The sequence below is a fragment of the Eurosta solidaginis genome, chromosome 3 (genome assembly GCF_040869045.1).
Source record: "Eurosta solidaginis isolate ZX-2024a chromosome 3, ASM4086904v1, whole genome shotgun sequence".
In the NCBI taxonomy this organism is placed as follows: Eukaryota; Metazoa; Arthropoda; class Insecta; order Diptera; family Tephritidae; genus Eurosta; species Eurosta solidaginis.
Genome location: NC_090321.1, coordinates 222,659,528 through 222,672,568, shown reverse-complemented (window position 1 = coordinate 222,672,568; position 13,041 = coordinate 222,659,528). Strand labels below are relative to the sequence as shown.

Sequence of the window (13,041 nt, the reverse complement as noted above, 5' to 3'; positions counted from 1 at the left end):
TTAGATAATGAATATACATAAATACCTCTTGTTTTACTTTCTTTTAAGTTTTGGTTTCCATCGAAATATCGTTGTTTTTGGCAATGTTAATTTAATAAAATAATTTTTAATTGATGCAAATAATTATTAATTAGACACACATTTCATAACATCATTACTTCCTTGTAAAACATCAACTTGTGCAATTTTTATTTTTACAAAAACACATATATATAAAATTAATAAAAAATAACATGAAATTACTAAGGATTACATTTTCTAACTGTACCTTTGAGCATGTACATTAGATTGGGGCGAAACCTCACTTTTCTGTAATTTCCGTTGTTAATACTAAAATATGGCTCACTATGCAAAACTTAAGATTTTATAGAAAATATCCTAGACGTAATCATAAGGAAATAAAATGAAGTTTTAATCGTATTTAATGTACATGGACATATGTTAATATCTTTATCTGGGATATAACAACCTTTGGTTAGACAACTAATCATGATGATGAATGACAACTTAGAGAATCGCTCCAAGTGAAGCTATCAACCAACAACCTAAGTAGTATTACTCATACATATTGTTTGCGCATATTGTTTTGTCATAAAAAAATACGCACTCTCCAGTTATTCATCGGAAACATTTATAGACACGATAATTGTAGGTGTGTATGTACGCCTTTTTTGATTACTTTTGATTATTTTAGATTTTTTTTGATTTTTTTCAATAATCGGAAAAATCATGATTTTTTTTTTTTTTTTTTGATTTTTTTCTAATGGTAATAAATTAGTAATTGCTTTTTACGGAAAACAACTGAAATAATCATTGGCATAGGCATTTAATTAATTGATTACTAATGCTAATTCAAATTTAACAGGTCTTGTTGGATATTTTTTTGAGAACTGTACATTTCTCAAAATCTCTCAAAAGTTGGATAATAATTTGAATATGCTTATCACGTTGGAGACCAACTCGAGAACTATAAATTTTACAATATTTCTCAAAGGTTGGATAGTGGTTGGATAATGAGTTTGATATCAACTTAAGAACTATCTGGTTTAAGAATAACTAGGTAATGATATTGGATATCACCTCAGGAACTAGATATATATTTCGCTGGAGAAATATCATTTAAATATTTGTCGGGTAAGCAAAATCCAGTTGTTGTATCTACAAATTATCTTGATAATAAAATACCAATGTTGCTGTACAAAAAAGGCTACCCCAAAGACGAACTTAAACTGTGACTGAAAAACTACTCAGTAGTTTAAATGGAGTTTAAATTTTACTACAGTTAAGCAAACTTAGTTTAAGTTTAGCTTAACCAACTACTGAAAAACATATGTTTGCATGTGAAGCTGATATGAAATGAAAACACATACATGCATACATCCATTCATACCTATTAATGTACCCCTGAGTGTAAATAACGCCAGCTAATGCTATCTTTTTCATCATTTGATCTAATTCAACATGTAAATACGTATATGAGTGACGCATGATGTGATATCGTGAAATTGCCACTCAAAGCTCACAGCGAACAACCACACGAACTGCATTTCCGACCTGTTAATGTGTTAAAACCTGTTACTTTTGTGTAAAGTCTTAAAATTTGACTCTCGCAATTTTTTCATAACGCGCCTAAAGATGTAAATATAACTTCACAAAATCGGAAAAAATGTCCGGCGAGTGCCCTTTGATCGAAATAACTATGGAACACGTACAATCTTTGGAAACTTGGTATCGGTTTACAAACTTAAAACCTCTCACAATTTTATGGCTAACGAAACAGTGCAACATAGGAGGAAAATATTTTAATAAGTTCGAATTTTAGGTAACATGCCAATATGCTCAATCAGAATCCAAGGTTGCTGTTGTGGAGATAAAGATACTACCAAAGGTTTTGGAGTTTACTATCGATGTTGATAGTTCTTTGCGGATATATATATGGTACGTTCCGGTAACAAGCAGCATTAAGGAACAATCCCGACCATCTCTAATACCATGGAATTTGGGGATGCCAGGGCCTCGGTTGCTAAAGAAACGCTTATCACCACTGGTATGCGAGATGGACAATTGGATTGTAGAAGTTATAAATTGCGCTGGCAACCCCTTAAAACGTTGCGCTACACTATTCCTTAAATATTTTGCGTATTTTAGGCGCTTTTTACGACAGGCATACCTGCCGCGGTTATAATTTAAGCCCCATACTTTCTAATTTAGTACTAAAATTTATATAATAAAGGTATTGTTTAAAATTTGTTTATCTCCTTTTTGTTTTCATTATTATTTTTAGGGTGATCAAACTTTAGCTAAATACATACCATTAAATTGCACTCGAACTAAATCTCTCTTACTAATTATTTAATTTTAGTTTACTATGAGTTCAACATTGATCAATTTGCCTTTAACAATAGGTCATATGTAATTAAATACGATTCAATGTAATTTAATCGAATTTGATGCCAGCAGACTGTGTATAAAAAAATTTGTTTTAAACTAATTGAAACAAAATAGGAATCTTCAAATGACAAACAAAATTATTATTTTTGTACATTTCGTAATACATACAGCGACGAAGAAGAAAATAGCAGTGACAAGTTTTATCAAATTTCGTCATTTAAGTTTTTTTTTTTTGATAATTGAGCTAAAATTATAATGAATTGTGAAGCTAAGTAAATCAGTTTAAAAAATTAGGAAAATGCTTTGAAGAGAGAGAAGCTTAAGCTACTTTTCGGAAATAATTTAAAAATGCATTATATACAAAATTTGTACAATTAGCCGGAGTTGCACGGCAACAATGAAATGTTGTTGATAGGGACTGCTTGTCAACAGATTTAACATTGAAGGAGTATTGGTACGAGTCCCACTCCCATCAGGAAGGCATTAAAGAGATGTGCATGTTAAATTCAAACAAATAAGGAGGGCTAAGTCCGGGTGTAACCGAACATTACATACTCAGTTGAGAGCTATGGAGACAAAATAAGGAAAATCACCCTGTAGGAAAATGAACCTGTGGAATGTGTTTGTATGACAATGGTATCAAATGGAAGGTATTAAGGAGTATTTTAAAAGGGAGTGGGCCATAGTTCTATAGGTGGACGCCATTTAGGGATATCGCCCTAAAGGTGGACCAGGGCTGACTCTAGTTTTTTTTTTTTACGATATGAGTATCAAATGAAAGGTGTTAATAAGTATTTTAAAACGGAGTGGGCCTTAGTTCAATAGGTGGACGCCTTTTCAAGATATCGCCATAAAGGTGCACCAGGGGTGACTCTAGAATTTGTTTGTACGATATGAGTATCAAATGAAAGGTGCTAATGAGTACTTTAAAAGGGCGTGGGCCTTAGGTCTCTAGGTGGACGTTATAAAGGTGGACCAGGGGTGACTCTAGAATGTGTTTGTACGATATGTTTATGAAATGAAAGGAAAGGTGTGTGTGTGATGAGTATTTTAAAAGTGGGTGGGCCTTAGTTCTATAGGTGGACTAGAGATGACTCTAAATCAAATCTATCAAATTAAAGGAATAAAGGGTTTTAAAAGGGAGTGGTGGTAGTTGCATGTGTAAAGGCGTTTTCGAGATATTGACCAAAATGGGGACCAGGGTGACCCAGAACATCATTTGTCGGGTACCGCTAATTTATTTATATATGTAGTACAACGATTAGTATTCCTGCCAAGATTCCAAGGGCTTTTGATTTCGCCCTGCAGAAATTTTTCATTGTCTTCTACTTAATATGGTACGTGTCACACCCATTTTACAAAGTTTTTTTCTAGAGTTATATTTTGCGTCAATAAACCAATCCAATTACCATGTTTCATCCCTTTTTTCGTATTTGGTATAGAATTATGGCATTTTTTCATTTTTAGTAATTTTCGATATCGAAAAAGTGGGCGTGTTCATAGTCGGATTTCCGCCATTTTTTATACCAAGATAAAGTGAGTTCAGATAAGTACGTGAACTAAGTTTAGTAAAGATATATCGATTTTTGTTCAAGTTATCGTGTTAACGGCCGAGCGAAAGGACAGACGGCCGACTGTGTATAAAAACTGGGCATGGCTTCAAGCGATTTCGCCTTTTTTCACAGAAAACAGTTATCGTCCTAGAATCTAAGCCCCTACCAAATTTCACAAGGATTGGTAAATTTTTGTTCGACTTATGGCTTTAAAAGTATCCTAGACAAATTAAATGAAAAAGGGCGGAGCCACGCCCATTTTGAAATTTTATTTTATTTTTGTATTTGGTTGCTCCATATCATTACTGGACTTGAATGTTGACATAATTTACGTATATACTGTAAAAATATTAAATTTTTTGTTAAAATTTGACTTAAAAAAAATTTTTTTTCAAAAGTGGGCGTGGTCGTTCTCCAATTTTGCTAATTTTTATTAAGCGCACATATAGTAATAGGAGTAACGTTTCTGCAAAATTTCATCATGATATCTTCAACGACTGCCAAATTACAGCTTGCAAAACTTTTAAATTGCCTTCTTTTAAAAGTGGGCGGTGCCACGCCCATTGTCCAAACTTTTACTAATTTTCTATTCTGCGTCATAAGTTCAACTCACCGCTTTATCCGCCTTTGGTAATGAATTATCTCACTTTTTGTGTTTTTCGAAATTTTCGATATCGAAAAAGTGGGTGTGGTTATAGTCCGATTTCGTTGATTTTCAATAGCAATCTGAGATGAGTGCTCAGAAACCTTCATACCAAATTCCATCAAGATACCTCAAAATCTACTCAAGTTATCGTGTTAACGGACGGGCGGACGGACATGGCTCAATCAAATTTTTTTTCGATACTGATTATTTTGATATATGGAAGTCTATATCTATCTCGATTCCTTTATACCTGTACAACAAGCCGTTATCCAATCAAACTTAATATACTCTGTGAGTTCTGCTCAACTGAGTATAAGCAGTTGCCGCCTTATCCGTCCTGATGTGACGTTTTTTCAATTTTTCTAAAATTTGTATTTAATTACCTGGACATGCTTTATTGCTTTATACAATTGTTTTTATTATTGATACCAGGGAAAATTTACAAGCGGCGATGGTTACCAAGACATACTTCTGAATTTAAATTTTTTATCAGCTAGCTCCTCGGGAGTTCAATTTTGAACTCGGAATCTCCAACATTCGTACTTCATACTAGTGTACAGGCATATGCCTTTATACACTCAGCCATATGAATTCTCGCTCCTTGTTTTGCAGTTGTATCAAAGTATTGCCTTTTTTGTTGCTTTTCCTCTTTGCACCATTAGGTTTTTTACTAGTACGTCGTATACTGTATGTTGTTTAATTCAAATTGTGCGGAATACTTATAGGCGCGCTTCGAAAGCTATATAAGTATATAATTATTTTCTATCTTTTAGTATTATTATTACTTAATGTAAGTATTATTTTCAATACAACCGTTTAACTTAAAAAAATTGTTTATTGTTTTATTTTCTATCTTTTGATATTATTATTACTTAATATAACTATTGTTTTCAATAAAACCGTTTAACTGAAATATTTTTTTAGATTATTTTATATTTACTAAAGCGGTTTATATATCTCTATGTCATATATGTGGTCCAAATATGATCCTAATCGGAGCACAAATACCATTTTTTAATATAACGATCCTTGCGCCAACTGTCGGAGTTTTTTTCTTATTATTGCATTGTCATCGGGTTCTGAAATATATTCCAAGTTTCATGCTTGAAGCTTATCGGGAAGTTACTTAAATTTCAATTAAAAAATTCTGTTCGGTACACAGAGTCAAGCTAAATAAAACTGTTCAAAAAATTTTGTTTGGCTCAACCTAGTATAGCATACATACTTATATATGTATAATTCTCTGCATATATACATTTACTTACCTATAACATTGAAGGTGTATGAGAGCGACATTTTCGGCTCGGTATTTATTTGACATTCATAAATACCCGAATCACGCGGCTGTGGATATTTTATTTGTAATGTCCAATTACCCGAATTTTCTGGACGCAGTACCTTTAAATTTTAAGAAGTTTTTATTTAAGTAAGAACTACTGATATTATTGAAAAAAAAGGAAAAAGAAGTAAGGAAGGTTAAGTTCGGGTGTAACCGAACATTACATACTCAGTTGAGAGCTATGGTGACAATATAAGGGAAAATAACCATGTAGGAAAATGAACTGAGGGAAACCCTGGAATGTGTTTGTATGACATGTGTATCAAATGAAAGGCATTAAAGTGTATTTTATGAGGGATTGGGCCATAGTTCTATAGGTGGACGCCATTTAGGGATATAGCCATAAAGGTGGATCAGGGTTGACTCTAGAATGCGTTTGTACGATATGTGTATCAAATGAAAGGTATTAATGAGTATTTTAAAAGGGCGTGGACCTAAGTTCTATAGATGGACGCCTTTTCGAGATATCGCCGTAAAGATGGACCAGGGGTGACTCTAGAATGCGTTTGTACGATATGGGTATCAAATGAAAGGTGTTAATGAGCATTTTAAAAGGGAGTAATCCTTAGTTCCATAGGTGGACGCCGTTTCGAGATATCGCCATAAAGATGGACTAGGTGTGACTCTAGAATGAGTTTGTACGATATGGGTATCAAATTAAAGGTATTAATGAGAGTTTTAAAAGGGAGTGGTGGTAGGTGTATATGTGAAGGCGTTTTCCAGATATCGACCAAAATGTGGACCAGGGTGACCCAGAACATCATCTGTTGGATACCGCTAATTTATTTATATATGTAATACCTGCCAAGATTTTAAGGGTTTTTTATTTCGCCCTGCAGAGCTTTTTCATTTTCTTCTACTTAATATGGTAGGTGTCACAACCATTTTATAAAGTTTTTTCTAAAGTTATATTTCGCGTCAATAAAACAATCCCTTTTTTCGTATTTGGTACAGAATTATGGCATTTTTTTCATTTTTCGTAATTTTCGATATCGAAAAAGTGGGCGTGGTCATAGTAGGATTTCGTTCATTTTTTACACCAAGATAAAGTGAGGTCAGATAAGTACGTGAACTGAGTTTAGTAAAGATATATCGATTTTTGCTCAAGTTATCATGTTAACGGCCATGCGCAAGGACAGACGGACGACTGTGTATAAAAACTTGGCGTGACATCAACCGATTTCGCCCATTTTCACAGAAAACAGTTAACGCCATAAAATCTATGCCCCTACCAAATTTCAAAAGGATTGGTTAATTTTTGTTCGACTTATGGCGTTAAAAGTATCCTAGACAAATTAAATGAAAAAGGGCGGAGCCACGCCCATTTTTAAATTTTCTATTATTTTTGTATTTTGTTGCACCATATCATTACTGGAGTTGAATCTTGACATAATTTACTTATATACTGTAAAGATATTAAATTTTTTGTTAAAATTTTACTTAAAAAAATTTTTTTTTTAAAGTGGGCGTGGTCCTTCTCCGATTTTGCTAATTTTTATTAAGCGTACATACAGTAATAAGAGTAACGTTCCTGCCAAATTTCATCATGATATCTTCAACGACTGCCAAATTACAGCTTGCAAAATTTTAAGTTACCTTCTTTTAAAAGTGGGCGGTGCCACGCTCATTGTCCAAAATTTTACTAATTTTCTGTTTTGCGTCATAAGTTCAACTCATCTACCAAGTTTCGTCGCTTTATCGGTCTTTTGTAATGAATTATCGCACTTTTTCGGTTTTTCGAAATTTTCGATATCGAAAAAGTGGGCGTGGTTATAGTCCGATATCGTTCATTTTAAATAGCGATCTGAGATGAGTGCTCAGGAACCTACATACCAAATTTCATCAAGATACCTCAAAATTTACTCAGGTTATCGTGTTAACGGACGGACGGACGGACATGGCTCAATCAAATTTTTTTTCGATCCTGATTATTTTGATATATGGAAGTCTATATCTATCTCGATTCCTTTATATATGTACAACCAACCGTTATCCAATCAAACTTAATATACTCTGTGAGCTCTGCTCAACTGAGTATAATAATTTTGAAATGTTTCAAGCAAAAATGTTTATAACAATTTTCAAAAATACTCACTTGAAACCGCTGATCGGATGTGTATGTCGTCGATCCAGCTGTTAGTATATGTAAGTCCCGTTTTCTTATCCAGGATACCTAAATGGAAAAAAGAATTAAAGACTGATTTCAAAAGAGAAGAAATAAAAAAAAAATACAAATTTCAAAGCATTCTCTTAAATAATAATTTGTTTTCTCAGCTTATAAAAAATTTAATTTCGTAAATTATTCGGAAGTAACTGAAATTATGCAAACCAACCCTTAAAATATTTTTGAAAAATTTCGAGAAAACTTTAATAAAATGTAGAAGTTTTAATAAAGATAATTTTTTTGGGGAATGTATTTTCGTAGCCCAACCAATTTTAGGTCAACAAAGAACAATTTATAGATTTTTCAAACTTTGTATTGATTTTGAAAATTTTGTTTGGAAATTCTCCTAGCTTTATGTATAATACGTATAAGAAAATCTGAAAAATTATTTTAAAACAATGAGTACAAGTTCAGGAAACTATTAAAAAAATTTGAACCTATCTATATGTAAGAACAGGTATCGGCGGTTTTTTTTTTTAATGCACACGTCTCGTTTGCAACTAGAAAAACGCTCATGAAGACCCTGCAGTCAAAAGCCAAAGTAGTCAACACACATTCTAGTTCATTGACTACAATTTTGCCGTTGTCTAGAATTATGTAAGGTTATTCATACTAGTTAGCAATATGCCTAAAACCGCCTACCCAGAGCCAGGAGATCAGATCTGTATACAAGTATTTATGATACAGTATAACTAACGCATAAACGGGATTCATGGTGTTGATAAGCGCAAAACGAAGCCTTCTAGCTTCAGAGCTTTTGCAACCTGATTGTCAACCTCTTCTACCTGAAGGGAATCTTGTTACAAATATGAGTGTATCATACACATATTTAGCAGGCGAGGCCCTGGCGACCCCAAGTTGCTCATGTAACTTTCGGGGATTGTCTTTATCTTTGAAAGAACATCAGCACCAAAACGCAGTATACAGTACTGCTCTTCCTGCTCCCTGCGGGTACAGTTTTAAAACAAAAACATCGTTGGGTCGCACAAGTAACTAGGGATGAGCCATAGTTTTATGGTCGCCTTTTACGACCGGTGTAAGCATGCGGCGGGCATATTCTAACCCTTAACCTGCAAAGGGATGCAAGAAATGGTGAAATAAGGGTTCAAAATTATATTCGCATGATGCACAGACATTCAGCTTAGCCTTTGGGAGCAAAGTAGTCGCTTATGCATTGCGCCATCTGACGAAAATTAAAAGTAGCAACGAAAGTAAAACCGCTAATAACTGAAAGTATCGTATTCAAATGCGACCCAAATTACAGTTTAATATAAAGTGAATCTTTTCCAACATTTAAATCTCTATCTTCACAATATTAATTACATTGATTCCAAATATTCTCCACGTTTCACCAACTAAGAATCATCACTTTCAATAACCTTTTTTTTTGACATTTATAAAACATCATTTATTACCTAATCTGTAGCGACAGTACCTGTCATGAAAACAACGATAATAAACAAAAAATTATAAGAACATTATTTTTGTGCCAAGAGGTCAACAAAAGCAATGCCTTATAAATTATTTATTTACAAGAATTTTGTTACCTAATTTCAAGGGACAATTTTTCAAACTTTCCACATCATTTGGTTGCTTCGACTTACAATAAAAAAAAAATGATCAAAACAACAAAAAAGGTCATCAAAACAACAAAAAAGGTCATTAAAACAACAAAAAAGTCCTCACAGTAACAAAAGAAAAATAAAAAGGATTTCCAAATAACATAACAGATTCAGATATACAAAAGTGTAATTCACAATATTAAGTATCATAAAAAGATTTTAAAAATTTACATTTAAACTTTGAACGAAGAGTTTTCTCGTGCGCTAAAAATTGTATGGCAGTTGACAATATAAAAATAGAGAAAAAACTGACAGAAAAAAACAACAGTAAAGGTACACACAAAAAAAAAAATAAAGGGTAGTGTTAATTCGATATATTATCAAAACTAATTTTAGCAGGAGCAAGATCCACCTTTTATACCCTTCTTGAAAATTAAATTGTATATTAAGTTTTTCACGAATCTCAAAATAGTAGGTCCTTATAGGAGAATAGACAGGCCCACCAATAATTATATCGAATTGATCAGGATCCAAAGAGATCTCGCTGCCACAATTGAGGAGGAGGGTTGATGCCACGGTGCAGAAATGGCAGAAAATACTATACGTGTGTATGCGGATGGTTCCAAATTAGTGGAAGGGGTCGGCTGCCAGATAAGTGCAGCGTCTTTCAGGTGGAAATTATAACAGCAAAAATCGTTAACAAAACGTCCTTAAGCTGCATTAGTGGCGATTAAGGCAATATTCTCATACAGTACTTCTTCAAGAAGTGTTTTGGAATTTAAAGAAGCAGTGGGAAAACTTCTCTCAGGGTAGAACATACATCTATACTGGATTCCCGGTAATAAAAAGCTGTATATGTTCGATCAGCAGCATGGCGGCAAAATTTCTAAAATCATGTGCAAAGCCTATGATATTAGACTCACAAAGTGGTCCATATCTCTCAAGAGAGAAGATTTAAGGCTAACGATGTACATACTAACTGGACACTGCCTTCTGGCGTCACATGCTTATTAGTAGGATCTCTTCAGCAACAGCAGGTGTAGGAAGTGTGAGCTGCAGGAAAAGACGGTTGAGCACGTTCTGTGTTCATGTCCTGCGCTCACCAGGTCAAAGCTCCAGTTATAAGGGGCGGCAGATTTGCCATATCTCGAGGCAGCAATTAAATAAGATCCTGGAAAACTTCTAGTATTTGCCAAGAGGACGGAGTTATTCTATAACATGGTACAGCCTGGTACCTGATTGGAGTTCTTTCGTTTGGTCATCGAACAAATTCTGGTAACACATTCAATCTATGCACACATTCAATCTATATGAGGTTTTTATTGACCGGTCAATTTAACTGTACTTGATCAGCATGACGATCTGAGGACATGGGTTCCGTCCGTCCGTCTGTATATTTCAACGTAAACAAGTTTTTCAATTTTTGATATAACTTTATGTTACCATGTCAGCGTATATATTTTGGTGGCGGATTAGACATTTGTGCGAATCGACCAGGTTGGACTACAATAGCGTGTGTCCCCTATAAAACCGATATTTCGTAATATAGTTTTTTTTGTAATATCTTCCTGAATTTATTAGATAGAAGCTTCAAAGTCAATAAATGCTTTCGCATATGGCATATATTGTTGTCTGAAAAACTCGTGAAGATCGGTGGTATATATAGCATATATCCCATACAGCCGATTGTTCAAATAAGAAACGTTTCATAATTTCTGCCCCATTTTAACAGTTAGAATCTTCGAATTTCACCAAATTCTTTCATATGTATCATATTGTGACGAATAATAGCAGCACTAAGCAGTTAGTAAATAATCACGTAACAACAAAAACATGAAACAGCCACTCTTATGTACATGTACACATTAAAGCTAGCAATACTAATGGAGAAGGCGACGAAAGGCTATCTCACACACACAGATGTAGTCATCAGCCGAAATAGTTGATCACAAATACACACGCATGTGACTATGAGAAACGCAAAAACTACAAATATACAGGTATATAGCTGGTAACCAAGCAGAGGATTCTAGAAGGTGAAACATCTAGACCTTTGGAGAAATATGCGGACAAGGCAACAGAGAGTATAAAAGCAGCGCAAGGTGAGGAATGACAAATCAAATTTGAACACGCTATCAGTTGCGAAGTGAAGTATAATTGTGAAGTATAATTGCACTACTCCCAAAGTAGTCTTATAAAGACCATTTTACAATACAGAATATTGTAGTGATTTATTAAAAAGTTAGCGATTCGAACTTTAGCAGAAGGTTCAAATAAGAGGAATTTCCCAAAATTCGTTACAATATATTGTTGTCTGAAAAATCAAAGAGATCGGTCGTATATACTACAGCATTTACCCCATATAATCCGAAATTTCTGCCCCTTTTTTAACAGCTACAAGTTTCAAATTTCATTAAGTATTTACGTATACGTCAGATAAGTTATTCATGGTCATAGTTATCTCATGCAGTCCCCAAAAACCAGAAACTTTGTAACTTCACACCAAGTACCTATCTACTTTTTAAGCGGATGTATTTAGCTTGACTTGAATTTTCTAATTGCACCCGATGACAATGCAATAAAAAGAAAAAACTCTGCTAGATCGGGATATTAAAAGAAAATCATATTTGTGGCCCGATTTGGCTAATATTTGTAACACATATTACATACATGAATAGAAAACATAGGTCCTAGGCACTAGTCATCATACTCCTCGCTAATCTAGGACGTTGATCAGAAACATAAATAAAAGCTTGGGCTGCGTGGAATTTCTACTGATATTCAACCTCTCCTATCTTTATAAATGATAATTCCATATATGCATAAGTAAGACCGACTGAACCTTAATTAGGTTATGCTACGCCGTACGTTTTTAGGAATTCCACGCGCCCAACGCTTTAATTTATTTTTCTGATCAACGCCCTAGATTGATGAGGAGTGTGATGAGTAGTGCCTAGGAGCTACCTAACTATTTTTGATTTTAGTATTGTAACGAATTTACTTGCAAATCCTCTTATTTGCACTTTTGCTAAGTTCGTATCACTAAACTGTTGAATAAATAACTCCAATATTGAATAATGGAAAAATGGCCTTTATTAAAGTACTTCACAATAACACTTATACTTTGCAACTAGCTGGCTTAATAACCAAATTGATAGCTTAAATGAAACTGACTTTCAAAATAATCTATGGCTTGCTAGATAGCGTCTTAATCGAAACTGATTGATAGCTCAAATCAAACTGAATTCCAGGGCCTCTACATTTGCTGCCTTTTTATACTCTCTCATTTCAACGTTCGCATCTTCTAGGCGCTTCCATTTCCAGAATCTACTAGTTGCCATCAGCTCTCAAACTTCTCAGCTGAAACTACAATTGCACGATTTTAT

The 13,041-nt window shown here is 33.9% G+C and overlaps 1 protein-coding gene across 5 annotated transcripts in view; it reads right to left on the bottom strand.

Moving 5' to 3' along the window:
- Positions 1 to 13,041, bottom strand: part of dpr1 (defective proboscis extension response 1) — a 550,132-nt gene that overhangs the window by 149,365 nt on the left and 387,726 nt on the right. For all 5 annotated transcript variants that reach the window (XM_067775269.1, XM_067775270.1, XM_067775272.1 and 2 more), the window contains 2 exons: positions 8,025 to 8,102; positions 5,856 to 5,988 (listed from right to left, as the gene is read on the bottom strand). In XM_067775269.1, coding sequence (XP_067631370.1) covers positions 5,856 to 5,988; positions 8,025 to 8,102 — 211 coding nt within the window. The remainder of the gene's footprint in view (positions 1 to 5,855; positions 5,989 to 8,024; positions 8,103 to 13,041) is intronic.